Source organism: Callorhinchus milii, unplaced genomic scaffold (assembly GCF_018977255.1).
Source record: "Callorhinchus milii isolate IMCB2004 unplaced genomic scaffold, IMCB_Cmil_1.0 Scaffold2, whole genome shotgun sequence".
Taxonomy (NCBI): Eukaryota; Metazoa; Chordata; class Chondrichthyes; order Chimaeriformes; family Callorhinchidae; genus Callorhinchus; species Callorhinchus milii.
Genome location: NW_024704743.1, coordinates 20,213,303 through 20,229,423, shown reverse-complemented (window position 1 = coordinate 20,229,423; position 16,121 = coordinate 20,213,303). Strand labels below are relative to the sequence as shown.

The 16,121-nt window shown below is 38.0% G+C and overlaps 1 protein-coding gene across 3 annotated transcripts in view; it reads right to left on the bottom strand.

The window, feature by feature from the left end:
- Positions 1-16,121, bottom strand: part of mllt10 (MLLT10 histone lysine methyltransferase DOT1L cofactor) — a 98,405-nt gene that overhangs the window by 16,734 nt on the left and 65,550 nt on the right. For all 3 annotated transcript variants that reach the window (XM_007889734.2, XM_007889735.2, XM_007889736.2), the window contains 2 exons: positions 9,586-9,703; positions 646-718 (listed from right to left, as the gene is read on the bottom strand). In XM_007889734.2, coding sequence (XP_007887925.1) covers positions 646-718; positions 9,586-9,703 — 191 coding nt within the window. The remainder of the gene's footprint in view (positions 1-645; positions 719-9,585; positions 9,704-16,121) is intronic.

Below are 16,121 nucleotides of genomic sequence, written 5' to 3'. Positions count from 1 at the left end.
CAGTTCTCTGAACGGCCTGGCGATGCTCTCCCACGCAAAGCTACTCATTGCGAGTTTATTGAGCCCCTGGCATGCTGTGCGGCCTGCTGAGTAGTGCAGTTCAGTTCGTTCTGATGATAGATCTGATATTTTACTTACTAGGATGTATAGAATGCAACTTTTATGTTAGTGAGGGATTAAATAAAGGAGGAATCCTTTATTCACAGTTTGCACAGTACACGGCCAGGATATTGTAAGTATGATGATAAAAGCCAAGTGATGATATAAGTCATTATTATCAAAAGTTCACTGTATCTAGTACGGTAGTGAGCCACAAGACCAGGAAGTCTCAGTTTCAAATCCCTTGTTTGATGCCAGATAAGGCGGTTAGAAGAAGATAAATTAGTCAGGATTCTTCCTTCTGAATTGTACTAAATAATACCTTTGTAAAATATTTGTTGGGGAAAAAGACAGGAATGAACTTGGCTAAAATGTCCTTTATAATTAAACCATCTCGCAGTATTCAATGTCTACAATCTCACAAGATGAGCGCTGGCAACCTAATGGCACCCTTGTAACACCAAGTGTACCAACCTCTGGAGAGGAACAGTAGAAAGCAAATTAACAAAATCCTTCCATAGTCAGTTATCTTAAGAGTATATTTACCGTGGTGAAAGACTTGCTCTTGGTGAAATACTCCTCCCAGGAAGACCGCGATTTGTGTCAACCAATTCTTGATCTAAAAAAGAAACAAACATAGCTGTTCAGATTATTGAAGTATATAGATATTACATGCTGCAAATAGATTACGTTGGTTGATCTTCCTCACACTTTGAATTCAATTAAACAACATAACTTCATCTTCATATTATTTCAGTTATTCTTGGGGTGAGGGAAAGAGTCACAATTACACAAGTCAACCTTTAAGATGCTTGACATGAGAGCGAGAAGCCAACCAGTGAGCACAATAATTCTGGAATTAATTTACTAGCCCTACACTGCATCCCTTCTAACTGAATGTTTTTTCAAAATCAGAATTTATAGTTTTTTTAAACTTCACTGTACTCTGATTCACTGTCATCTCTCTCAAGATATGACAACACTGAAGAAAATCTGTTCCTCATTAGTCCCTTTCCTTTCCTTTCTGTATACTTGCTACGATCCATTTTCATAGCCAAAGTTCTTTCCTCGGGACCTGCCTCTGACTGCAGTTCATTCCTACAGATTCCAATGTGAATTGTACTCTTTCAAGTCCATTTATGATCTCAGATCTTGAGCACTCTTGTAACCATTGCTCTTGCATGTTCATGCAACTCAGCTTCTTTTTCAAGCCTTTGTATTCTCTTGACCCCTGAAAGTCAATGATGGAGAATTGCACCCCATGTCTCACAAAGGAGAGAAATGTCATTTCCTCAAAAGAGAAGTTATAATAACAACTTGGATTTATATAAAGCCTTTCATGCGGGGTAGTAAACCGGGATACTTGAATAATAATAGCCCTTCAATTTGATATAGCACCTTTCATATCAAAAGGATGTCTCAAAGCACTTTACAGGATTCACTGTAGTGTAGTGACTATTTTGGAGGAAAATTGAAGAGATCAAGACATAACGATACATCTTGAACTGTGAGAGGAATGATTGGCAGATATACAATCAGAAGGAATTTATAAATCTTCACTGAAGATTATAATTGAATTGTTTAATTTAACCCAGGATCTAGCAAGAGACAACAACTTGCATTTATATAACCCCTTGTATGCAGGGAAGAGTCTTGGAGTGTTTAAGGAGTTAAACGCCAAGCCAGGCAGAGGTGAGCATAGGCACGGTTGAAGAGGAATATCTTCAAGTGTAATCTGAAGACAGCTAAGGAGGGGGAAAAGTGGAGAGCTTGAAGAAGCGAGTTCCAGAGTTTCTATGCATAGTGGCTGAAAGCACTGATGCTGATAGTGGAGAGAACACAATGGACATGCCATTCAAGTGACCAGAGACAGCTGAGCAAAAGGGGTGGGTGAAGGAGTGGGTAGAATCTGGGGGCACTGGCGAGGTCCGGCGACCTTGTCTCTATGTTAGGCCGGTAAGGTACAAATCTATAGTAATCTACCACACTATCACACCACTTTAACTTCCTTTCTGATAAAAATGGTGCTGTTTTAAAACAAAAATCTGCATTAGTAATTTGTAGGTCATTGAGTGAATAGAAACTAATAAAAGCACTCGAGAAGGAGATGTATTTATCTAAGTGATGGCCCTCTTTTCAATTTCAGACAAGAAGGTACTCAGCTACCAACAGTTCATTATTCTCAGGTAACTGGAAAGTTTAAATAAAACACCAACCAGCTATTTTGTTTTTGGTTAACTTGAATTTTGACACCTGAGAATTGGGGAAATCTATCACCATGCTTAAGAGTATTTAAAGCAGACACAGGATTCCACATGCGAACACCGACTAGGCATGGAAATTCCTGTGTGCTTGGAATGAAGTATACACACTCACTGGAAGGATATACCCTGCTTACACAATATTGGGAATTATTAGACGCAGAGCCAAAGATTTGGGACTCCAGAGTGTGCATTGGGATAATTTTGGAATTTAACCAACTAAAACTTCATGGATTGCATTACAAGTACCGACAGGCAAGCTTCCCACTGCTTGTCCATCTAGGACCACTTAGGATTTTGGCTTGCAGGGTTAAAAATCCTTGCCCCCAGTGTATAATAATAAGCATTACATTTGTTACAGTGCTTTTAAATTCAGGAGGACATCTCAAAGCCCTCAGAGGGTTTAATGTGAAGTGCAGTTAACGACTGTATATTTTGTAAGTGAACATGGCGGCAAATGATCCACAAACGGTCAAGAAGTGAATGACCAATCTTATTTGGGGGAGTATTGGTCATGACACCAGGAGAAACTCCCTTTTTGTTACCAAATAGTGCCATGGGATCTTTAACTTCCACCTAAACAAGTAGGCATGACATTAGTTTCTCACCTCACCTGAATGCACAATGCAGCACTTCCACAGCATTGTATTGATGCGTCAACCTAAATTATCTGAGTTAAAAGCCTTGACAAGGAGCTATTTTATGCACAATTTGTTTTTTTTATTTATTTGACAATAATAAATATTGTCTGGTCCCAGTGCGGATATTAATGTACATTCAACTAAGACAGGAGAACTGAGAGGAGCTTCTTATTGGTACCTGGGGGTTGTGGTGGAAACCGACTTTTGCTTGGACACTGTCCTGAAGGACAATTAAGACAAGGGGCAAAGGGCATTCTGGTCGTGCTCATCTGTCAAGGACAGCAAGGTCCCAATGCAGGTAAAGCTAGTGGCATGCAAAACCTGCGTTTAAACAATCTTCCTTTAATGGATCTGAGCTCCTCGGGATGCAAAAAAAGAGGGGTTTCCTCCTGCTGATTTGCAAATTGCAGGATCAAACAGCTAAGTGAATGTGTGGCAAACACAGGAAGCAGCTGCAGGGAGGGAGAGCTCTGGCCTACACTGATCTGTCGCTGAGCACCCTGGAGGCAGATTCACAGGGAACACGTGTATTCGTTAAGGCTCGTCATACGAGAACCTGGATTGAGTAGCCAGTGCTGAAGGCAGATGTCCATCAGATAATTCCTGAAGAATCTCTTGAGTCTTGGGGTCAACAGCCGCTGGGTGGCGTTACTTGGAGCCTGAATTTGTGAATGTGTGTTCATAAATCGAGGACTTGTGGAATTCATTTTGATTGGCTTTCAGAGAGGTAAGTAGCTGCGACTCAAGCTACTCACTTCCAACTGGTGGAACCTACGCTGAATGGGAAGCGATGTGTGTCAGAGTCGTGTGCAGGATGTTGGTGCTAATGCTCTCATCCTGAGCTGGTTGCCTACCAGAAAGCGCGCAGGGATTTCCTGGTACCTGCCAACCACCTAGTGAGGGCTCAAAGCCCTTGAAGCTGAATGGCTCCAAGGTGACATATTTGGCAACAGAATGTCAGAATCAAGTCACTAGTTCCCAAGTCAAGCGGGTCCCCAGAACTCCAGGATACTGGTAATGATAGACCAGGCGATCTGGCAAACTGGCCCTTCCTGATTTGGAATGGCAAACCAGTCACAGGAGGCAGGGACACTTCCCACTTAGTTCCCATTAACCCTGCAAGTCAAAGCCCTAAAGGTGGTTCAAGCAGCAGGAAAACTTGCCAGTCAATCTTTCAATGACAAGCTACCGTTTTTAGCTGGTTGGACTCCAGCAGTATCCCAACACACGCTCTGGGATACCCAAACCTTGGCTCTTGCCAACCTGCACCTAATATTCCCTGGAATTAGGTAGGCAGGATGCTTCCTTCCAGGGAGAGAATGAGCATTCCATTCCAATAAATATCTCTGGCATTTCCATGTGGAGATAGGACGCATGGAATTCGATTTGTTTGAATACTCTTAAGCATGGTGATGGGTTTCCCCATGTGTCAGACACACGGCTGCCCCAAACAAATTCAACTGGAATTCATCATTTAGAATGATGTGAGATGATAATCCATTTTTTGAAATTAAGATGGGTTGTTCGGCTAAGGTGAGACAATGCCAATGAAAATCAAAAGATTGCTTTAGTTGACGATTGAAAATCAAATGGCCCAATAGATTTATGCTGCAACAGACAAAATAATTTTCAGCAACTGAAACTGCGCTAGTTTTATATCAATGGGAACACAATTCAATGACAATTCAAACTGAACCCAGTATCAAAACAAAGCTGACATTGAAACAACAGAAAGTGATCTCCTCAAAGAGAAATTTCCCCTTGTGATTTACAAATGTATTGAATGATGGGCAATACCGTACTGAATGTGAACACTGAATGAAAGAAAAATGCCGCAAAAATAATGTGTGCTTTCAGTTAGATATGTATCTGAGATACACATACAACTGAAAACCCTATTTTAGAACATCCGAGACCTATTTTACAACAAATAATGCAAGTTCAATAACAACAACTTGCTATGTAGTGCCTTTCATGTGGGGGTGCTTAACAGTGGCAGAGCTTGATGCTGAACCAGGGAGAGGGGAGGTGACCATAGGCATGGTTAAAGAGGAAGGTCTTCAGATGCGACCTGAAACAGGCACAGATTTCCAGAGTTTGAAGTTCAAATAGTAACAATCTTTGCAAAGTGGTATACATGCAAAGGCATGTTCCTCTTCCTCAAAGGGAACATGAAATGGGTACTGGATACTCAGCTCTCCAACATGGTGCAGATTGTTTCAGAATATGCCAATTAGGACCTCCCCTGTTGCATACGTAATACCAAACATAAACTATGGTTCACTGAAGAGGTGTCAAATTTTCAGTGATCAGTGACATGATCACAGAAAATTCTGTAGAGGTAGAGAAGCCAACATCCATAGTAAACAGACCATTTCAGGAAGTGAGGAAACAATGATTGTTGACATGAAATGAAGGCTTGATAATTTCTTTTAGAATGCCCAGTTAAAAACAAGATTAAAACATCCTATATATAATAAATAAGTAACAAAGGCCCTTTACTATTCCCTATGGGACAAAACCAGCATACATCAGATCTCTCCTCTGCAACAATTAAGGTAGACTATAGTGAGCAACCTTGTGCCCTTTACTTGGTCAGTCTATTCCCAAACCAGATAATCTTGGGGAATAAAATTTGAATGTGTGGAATGGACTGGCAATTACAGGATTCCAAGAGATCTGATCTATCTGATCTACTAGCCCTAGGACACTGTCGGGGGCAGGGTTACCTCATGTGCTGCATTGTCCCTGGACTTCAGGTTATGATGTGGACTCACTCCTGTATCTGTGGTCCCTACACCCCAGTAGAGGTCAGTTATCTGGTCTTCCAAGATGGCCTTCCAGCTTTTGAGATCCTCCTGCTACAAAAATTAGTGCAGAATAATCAGGATTCTACAGGAGAGATCTTAGGTATTGTCATAGCCAGAGAATAAGGCCAGATAAAATGTGGTCTTTAATCCAGGTAAAGATCTCAAGTACTAGGACTGCGTGTGTGTGGGGGGCGGAGAAAGAAGAGGCAGAGAGAAAAACTCACTGCCTAATCTGTTCCACTAAAATAACAAAAGTTGAAACAGCAAGATCAAGCGATAGTATGTGTATGTGTCTAGGGGGGGCTGAGAAAAATTGGTATTTGTATTTACACAAGGTTCATTTATTTGTATTTAAAGCAATAGTGATTCAATTTACATGTTAGGTCCAACCTCTTGGCAGGCTATTTTCATGAATGTAATTGAGCGTCTGTAACCAATCCCAGCCATTCTTTTTTCAGTATGAGCTGTTTACTAGTAAAGAACCCAATTTGGCCCCTTCCTGGTGTTTCCCTTGAACTATTCTGAGTCACGTGACCCCCTGACCTCTCCTTGAAGCCAGAGGCATGACCGATTCATTCTGGTTAAATTGCCTAGTCCCCATCCCCCAGGAGGAAGGGGGCGGAGTATAACTTCTTTGAGATCCAACAGATTCTTTGGGAAAAAAATGAAGCAGTCACTCCATTTCATCATTAAAAAGTACCTTCATATTTGAAACATCTTAAATAAATATCAGTATTGAAGGGTGGGAAAGGGTTGAAAGGAACAGATTTTCTACTTTTAAAATTGAAGTTCCTCTCGTAGGTTACGATCTTTGACATACAAAGTAATCTAATACAGTTGCATGAACAATAAAAAAGGAGCTCAGCCCATTCATGACAAAACATAGTGGCGTGTTCTTATTCACTGCACAAAACGAACAGAATTGAACACATCAATCATTTGAGCCACAGGAGACGCTGCAGCATTCCAGCGTACCAATAACTTTAGTCAAACATTTACACTTTAGGCAATGAAAAATGTACAATAATACTTTATAGCAACAAAATTTAACACATTTTTCTTCTGTCAACAAAATAATTTGTTGAAAATGAGGATATCAAAAAATGTTCCAGTAATTTGCTTCTCTGAACATAAAATACATGCAAGAAATAAGGCAGGACCCTCAAAATAGTTTGGTTTCATGAAATGCTCCTAAAATATTGGTTCATTGAATGTTATAATTGGAGGCAACAAAATTCCTTCCATACATGACAAAGAGAGGTGGGAAAAAGACAATGATTCACTGAATCAGCTAAACAATTAAATCAAAAGGGGGTGGGGGGGGATTCTATGCCAACTGTAAATTGACGACATTCTCACTCTTGTATTTTATTCTTGCCACTTTAAAACATAGCAATATTTTCAGAATATTTGGAACGGCACTACTACCTAAGATTTGTTCAATAAACTCAAGACAATAATATTTTATATGGAAACAGCAATGCCTGATCACATCAGATTACATCAGTAGTGGAGCACCACAAATTGAGACTTGTGCTCTTATGCTAATAAAACAAATAAAACAGATTAAAAACAAATACAAAGTTAATCCTTTTCATGTTTACTTAAGCGGATTGGATTGTTTCTTCATAAAAAACAAATAAAAATTGGGCGGTTGACAGCCAGAGGGCCAAAAAAAGTACAGTACAATATATACATTATATAATGCTTTTCACATTGAGAGGATGTCTCAAAACACTTAATATTGCTGGATGCGCACCCAACCTGGAGATCAAAGCCAAAGGGCTAAAATGACTAAAACCAAAGTCAAAGAGGCAAGTGTGGAGGTGGACTTTGAATGCGGGGAGGGAATCGGAAAGACTCTCGGATGGAGTTCCAGAGAGTGGGGCAGAGTGGCTGCAGAGTAGATAGGATGGGGCGAGATCGTAGGATGGGGCGAGATCGTAGAGATTTGAAGACAAGAATGAGAATCTAGAATTTAGCCTGTTTGGGGATGGGGAGCCAATGGAGCCTAGCAAGGAAGGGGGTAATAGCCTCACAGAGCCTGGTGCAGTGTGAATTTAATTATCAAACGGCCAGAATGCCTCACTTCATATATGATATTTGTTGAATTGTTTAACAAGAAAAATCTGTTTTGAAGTAAAGAAAATGCATCATTGGTTTAAATGAGTCACTGGACTCATTCCAGAGCTTAAACACAGATTGATATGCTTTTCATGATAACTTTCACTTTGGGAAGACATCTCAAACCACTTCACAGGATTTATTGCAAAGCGTAGCGATAATGAAAATGTAGACAAACTCAGCAGGTAATTTGCGCACAGCAATGATATGAACAACCAATTATACCTTGGAAATTGTTGGCCAGAAATAAACTTTTTTTTAAAATAGTACCATGTGATCTTTAACAATCGCCTAAATTGGCAGACAATACCTTGGTTTAGCATCTCATCTGAAGGATAGCATCCTCAAATTCTCACAATTTGGATATTTCTGGCATTTCCAAATATTGAAATCTTGATCAGAAAAAGTATGCTTTTTGAAGCTGATAATGTTCCTGCACTCACAATGGACTCTTGAATTTACATTAAGTGCTGTATTATGTTAGTAACTGTGTATCGAGTTGTCAAGTTTTGCAATGTCATTTTTGCAATCCTCAGTTGGAACAAATATTTTGAAATCATCATCCAGAATGTATATTTCACAACTTGTAAGAAATGGAAGAAATAATGTTCGTGGAGGGGGAGAGTAAAAATGGAGAAGTGTAATGTGTTATATATGTTGTTGATAAAGGCAGTGGAAACAACAACAAATCTGCCCCCAAAATCCACGATGTTGGTTCGACCTGAAGCCACGCGTGGCAGTTTTTCCACTTTCAGCACACGAGGTGCAGCAATTAAGGGTCTAATTCTGGTGCTCCTCGCCCCAAAAGTTAAATGGCCCCCAAAGGTAGCTTCAAGTCCAACCATCGTCAGAGTGAGGTTTCACACTTTCAGAGCAGCCTTCAATAATTAACTGTCTCAACCACATTTATCAATTGGTAATAATTATCACTTGTGGTAATTCATAGATTTGCGCCCCCAGTTAAGAGATACTGATCAAAATAATTTTAAAAATATATTATTCGATCAGCGAGTTACTTCTGACATAAGGTGGGTTAAAATTCATTCCTTTTTTCTATAAACAAAAAAATCTACCTGGTCATCCACTTAGCTATTATCAACAGTAATCTAAACAACAAAGTGTAGTACTGAAGAACAGGCTTTTGTGCTAAATTTATAAAACAAGTTCTGTATCTGGATGATAGAAAAATCTATTGAATAATAATTAGCTTAATTTCGGGTTTTACAAAATTATTGAAAGAAAAAGAAGATTAAATATAAATGCATGTTCCTGTCTGAATGTTTTCAAAATTTTGCACATTCAAAGATAGATTTTAAATATTAAAACTATTTAAATGTAGATGCACAAGTTTGCGCATTGAAAAGCGGATTTTAAATGGTCAACAGTAACTGGAGCAGTCTTCAGGTTCTTCCCAGCGATACACACAATTCTGTCCTGTCATTTAAGTACTGTAGTTCTAGAAATTTCATATTTTAAGTTACCAGAGATTAATGAAACGTATACTGTAAATTATCATTTTATATAAAACCCGATCCAGTTCATTATTAACCTCAGAAGAGTGGGGGTAATCCATCTCTACTTCCACCTGATAATATGAGTGCATTTTGACTGCTTATGGCAGGCAGTAAGAAGTCCTTTCCATGTTCTTACCTGCTTGATTGGTTTCAGACTGTGCTATAAGAGCTGCCATCGCAGAGTTGGGATTTAGTCGATTCCCAAACATGTGAGAAGGAGCGAGATTAAATGAAGTTCCAGGTAGGGCATTTGCCTATTGGAGAGATAATACAGCAGAGTTAGAACCATAATACATTAAAGAAAATATATTAGAGATGAACAGAAGTATTTTTTCTTTCATTTTAAGATGGCTTGTTCCAGGATTTCATCCCAGTGCAGACGCAGAAGATCTACAAAGGACTGTATCAAAGTTCACGTTTCTGCCTGCTCCTCTTAACAAGGAAAATTCCTGAACTCTACAGTGCTTCTGTAGGGGAGTGTTGACACAGGGAAGGAAAAAAAGAGCCCAATCCCACCCCAAGTCACTTTGTACACCACCTAGTATTCAATTATGCAGTAACATTAGTGGATGCAAAATAGGTATTCCTGGCTGACAAGACAAGCTGAAAGAGTGGCACAGTGAGTCAAATTGAAGGAGCCAAAAAAGCTACTGTTTTGTTCCATAATCTTTGTGTTAGGAATTATTTTGATGTAAGAAAAGCAAAACTGCAATGTTAAATAAACAACTAAAAATGGGTTTGAACAATCACAGGAGCTTGTGCAACCCTCATGTTCTATTCCGAGTGCACCTTCATGTTCTGTGAATTGTTTAGTAGTTCTAGAAACTTTGTTCATATTTTAATGAACAACAAAACAGTAATCCATCAAACATATGCTGTAAAACCTCACATTGCATACAAAACCTGGTTACATAAAGTTTATTATAAACCTGGATACATGCATGATGTGATAATTCTTGCATTAAAGTGGGGCCTTTCATGTCAGCATGAAGGCTCAATGCACTTCACAGGATTTACTGTTAAGTGTAGTGAATGACTACATTTTTTGTCGGCAAACGATGAAGCCAATTTGCACACCCCAGTGTCCCACAAACAGCCGTGAAGTGAATGATCAATTTTATCTGGGGAATTGTTGGCCACGATACCGGGAGAAACTCCCTTCTCTTTTCAAATAGTGCAAAGGGACCTTAATCTCCAAAAACAACACATTACATTTGTATAGGGACTTCCATAATATAATAATCAAAATAATATAACGAATAAGACAATGAAATTCTATTAGCTCAGGAAAATTTTGGATTACTATCCAGTGAAGTGTACACTGCTGCAAAGCGTACACATAATCAGTGGTTGAGGGCCCTATTAGCCTCAGCAGTCAAAATCGCCTGCCAAAATTCATTGCTTATCCAACATATAATTATCCAGGTAAGATAAGGGGCTGCAGTAACCGTGGAAAACTGCTCTTAGCGCACATCAATCCAGTCTTTAGAACAGAGAAACGAAAATGCTCAAGTGTATAGTTTTTAAGATGTTCATATACAGAAGGATTTTGCATATTAAATTTAGGATAAGGATTGAAGGGTTAGAATTCACCCATGTTCACGTAGAATGGGGTGGGCATGGGGCCTGGGGAAAGAGGAAGAATTGCAGCCTATACATCTGTGAATGGAGCTGTGTATGTATCTATATATATATATATATACACACACACACACACACACACACACACGTTATTCGCACGGCAATTATCTGCATGCCTGTTTAACTACATCACGCTCCAATGAATGGTGAGGCTGATGCCAGCAAAAATAAAATCTAGTCGTACACAAAGATTTACCAAAAACTATACAGCATGGAAAATCCACTTGGCCCAACTAGTCAATGTCACAGATCTATTAAATTTGTGTGCATGCAAGATTGCTAGGGAGAAGGAAATATTACCAGTGGTACTTTTCACTACTTTGCAGATTATCACATTTTTATGCACCAGAGTGAAAGTAAATGTTTAGATATATCAAATGCAAGGAAAAATGCAAGGATTATTATTCACTTTTATACAGTGTAAAAGAAAGACAAATGCAAAAGGAGAGTCGGAGTGAGAGGAGAGAGGAGAAGGAATGAAGCTGGTCCAGTCTGCCAATAACAGCATAACTCCAGATAAAACCTCTTTTTAGGTGGTACTGTAAAAAATTTGCATTAAGACAAATTATCCACACGCACCACACACACATACTGTGTACTGAGAAGATGCGGCTGCGCACTGAAGGAAGAGAAGTGCCTTCATACACAGTGCTTCACCAGATGCACCTATGCACACGGAGAAGAGAGAGAGCAACCGTGCACAATTGACACACCGGGACGATGCTGACAGCGTGCGAGAGATAGAGAAAACCATCTCGGAGTTTTGTTAGGACAGGCGTTTCCAGTTTTTTTTTTTTTGCAAAGGGAATGTATTAGTGGGTTTTCTTGGTTAAAACTGAAAATCAGAAAGCCCTAAATATGATATACTATAAAGGCAACCAGTTCAATCCTGATGAAAGTCATCCCCACAATATTATTCAAAGATTTTCTTTTAGGTGGAGAATAATATGCTGTGAACTTTCAGCAGCATTTGTGTTCTTATTTAGAACTGAGGTATCTCATATGCCAGCTATACCTCAAGACACCAAATTAATGTGGTTTCTGTAAAAATGTTTTTGGACTGGCACCAGGACCGAGGAATTCATGTCACTGAACGCATTCACAAATGTCCAACTAACCTTCACCAAATTTCACTTAATTTCTAATCTATTATTAAATAGCTGGGAATACTGACTCAGTAACATTGAGAGCTTTAAAAATGGTCCAACCGATCACTCAGGAACTTCTGAACTATTATTAAGTTCAAAAGTTGGCCCTGTACCAGCTGGAGTCAGACCAAAGTTGAAATGCAGCCATGCACATTGATTCATTTATGAAACAATCTTGCATATGCAATTTTGTGAGAAACATGCCAAAATATCAGCTAAACTAGTTATACTGTACTTTTATTTGTAGAGTTACAGATGCAAGCAATTGTATACTTTGGAGATTCAATTTGATTCAACAAGCAAAACCACAGCAAAAATTAACTGGCATTCTGTTCAGTCTAAACAATTCCATAAAATTGGTACATGTTACAAACAAAGCTGGTTTAAAACTGCAAAGCCAATAAAGAAGATGTTAGGTATTTATAAACAAATACCTAATTGATACTGAAAATATTTTGAAGCTAGTAGAAAATAATAACAGATTCATGAACTTTGAATGGGAATTATAAATTTACGAAGATTTAAATATCCACATTGCCTTTGTAAAAAGATTGTTCTTTAAACAAATGGTGCCAAACAGTAGTTTTGTAACACTTAAGCAACACCTACCCTGAACAAATCGAAATTATACTCCGTTCAAGCATTGAGAAAGTATGCAATAGAAGCTTCCAGTTTTCATTCATGCCCCATGTGTGCAGTCTAGTAACACATACTGCAGATTTAGCAGCATGATGACCATGTGGTAATCCTACTAATTATTTAATCTTATTAAACCATTTACTAAATAAGGGCAGGTAGACAACAGATGTCTCAAATGCTCAAATCTTCCACATCACAGGCTGTTTGCAGAGGTCAAAAGGTCCTACTTCCATCTCCAGTTTAGCAACTAAAAGCCACGTTTCCTTTGCTATGCTCAATCATTAGCAAACCTGCAAATCATTCCATTACTTCCTTTTCTGATGAAGTTGGATCTCAAACAAGGCTTTTCTGGGCGCAACCTGGCATCACAAATATGCATTTTTCACAATATAAGGCTAAACATAAATCACAGCTCTACTGTGACCCTGTCTAAGTAACTGTAATTTTGGCAGTCGGCCAATACTACTACTAGAGAGCTGGTCCAAAGTTTGTATTCATTCATGTTGCAAACCACAATTCTGAAGGCCTCTGCTGGGAATGAGCCAAACAAGCAAAAATGAACTGAACAGATCAAGCAGCACTTGCTGGCCAAATTCTTGCATAATCTAGCTTGCCTTTCGCGAGCTACATTTGTCCACAATCCAAGGAAATTACTTGTATTAACCAGTTCATACAAAGCAAATTCTTAATGCAAAGTGGTACTGCATAATCGTATTCAAAAACAGCTAGAAAGGCATTACAAAAGTGTTATCGATAACTTTTTAAAAAAGACAAAGCTAGTATTACAACAAAATCTGTTCTAAGCGTTTCCATATGAACACTTTCCATTGTAATTTCATTTCTTACGTAAATATAAAATCACTGAAGCTTTTAAAAATCTGCCAGGCAGTTTGGACTTTATTACACATCTTTATTTTTTTCACAAGCCAAAATGTAATATTTTAAATAGTTTAAACTATTAGTTTGATTTTTTTCTTAAAGCGAATAAGCTTCTGGTTGTTAATTTTTCCATGTGCTGAAAATCGAACCCAAATGTTTATATGCTGATATATTTTGGGTTACTTTACATAGCATCTTTATTTTATATAAAGTCTATAGCACAGTGACATTTTTTTCTATAATTGTTCTTATTTTTTCCATTGTTCAGCTTCTATTCTTACAAATGCCCTTATTTCTTATTTCATCCACCTTTTCATTCATTTAGCCTTTCTAATGGCCAGTCCCTTTCTTTCCCATATTCTTCTCTCCTTAATGCTTTTAGCAGTACGGAGACTCTTCCATCAGCCACAGCCATTTCATCTCCTGCTATTGCTTATTTGACAGGACCCATTACCACTATTCCATTCACTGCCCATCTGGGATATAATGCAAGATCCTCGCGAGAGTGCAGATGTCAGCAATGAAGCAGGCAGGAGGAATGCAAGAGGATCAAGGAGGTGTAGATTTGGAAATAGGGTTTATTAGGAGATTATGGATAGCCAAAAAAACATATTCGCAACCAATTGTTAGGCTACACAGCATAAGTCAAAGCGATGGTTCGCACAGATCTTAGGATAAATGGAGTTAAATATATATAAAAAACAAGTTAAATACTAATAATTTTAAAAATAAGTCCTGACATCATGTCTACAAATTATTAGTTATTTAAAACTTGTTGTTGCGTAAATGTTACTGCACTCTGTGTGAGTCAAGAGGCTTTTTTAAAAAATAACTTTAAGCAAGCAAAAATACTCTAGAAGCCAATGAAAATTTCATTCACTGTTTTCAATAGTGAAATGCTCGTTAAATTTCAAATAAGGAGCAAATTAATCTAATTTTTACAAATTAGATTGCACTGTTTTGACAAAAATTATACTCAGTTTAGTGACGATCAGAAGTTCTAGCCCCAAATTTCTCAACATTCAAAAGAAATCCAATGTCTTTCTCTTAAGATTTTAAATACCAGCCAACGCAATTACATCACAGTTGAACATTGGTGATCTCTGATAAAGACTGCTTCAATATTGACATATGCTAATAACAGTACTTGCTACCATTAAATAGGATGTTACGGGATCACCCATATTTTCTAGGACTTCAAAATGCATTTGATTATTTTTAATAAACAACAACCACCCTACAGTTCAAATGAAAAGAATAAACTTCAAAAATTAAAAATAACCTCAATATTTACTCGTCTTTATAACACTTTATAAACTTAATTACCCTGAATTTCTAAATCTTTAACGATATTAAAGGATGACATAGCTCTGTTCATATTAAAACTCAGGCTTCTGGTTTTTAATGATTTTAAAACTGTAGCATGTATCCATAAAATCTATTTTTACATTAGTTATTTAATTTATTTAGCCCACAAAAATATAGTGTCAAATCATTTTACAATATATTCTGGAAAGCATTTGGAGATGACTCGAATACTTGATAAGGCGCTGTATCAAACGCAAGGATTATTATTAATAATTTGTCAAATTTAATTTGAGGGGAAATGATTGCCATCTCAACTAAATCCAATACTGTACTTTTTTGTGGCACACAAAGCACTTGAAATATCAAAATAAAATAAATGGCAAATAATTATTAAATAGAATTAAACCTGATGGGCACGCATGCTTTGTAAAACTCTGCTTGGATATAGAAATAGTTTACCCTATTTCATCAGCATCTCTTAAAAACTGAAATAAAAGCCACCACCTGTGCGAGGGAATACAACCCTACAAAAATACAACTGGTTTAATCAGCTCTGAAAGGGTTACACATATTTTTTTTCATTGATCACCCCTGCCCCCCCCCCCACCCCCGATAACTGTCGTGCACAATGGAAATTTTAGTTTTTGCACAACACAAAAACTGCAAAGCTACATTTCAAAAGTAGCAGTGTTCAGGAATTTTAAGAAAAACTGCTTAGACCGATGATAACCAGCAGGGGCAATGCGCGGTTGCCTGACTGCAGATCAGTCAGTAAGTGTGTTTTATAAGCAGTTATTGAGTTGAACGTCCGGAAAAAGTTAAGACAGTCTCCAATAAGGAGTTAACCAGGCTCGAAGTAGCTAACATCACAGAACTGAAAAAAAAGTTTACAGAATGGGACACCATCACTTGATCAAAAAGCTTAGCCTCATTTTTAAACAAACAATCCTAGAATCAAATGTTTTCTATATCTGATACGAAGGCTTACTATATGCAATAAATCACCTTCAATTTATGCCTGTCAGCCATAAATACAACTTCTAAAAGGGTTTTCTCA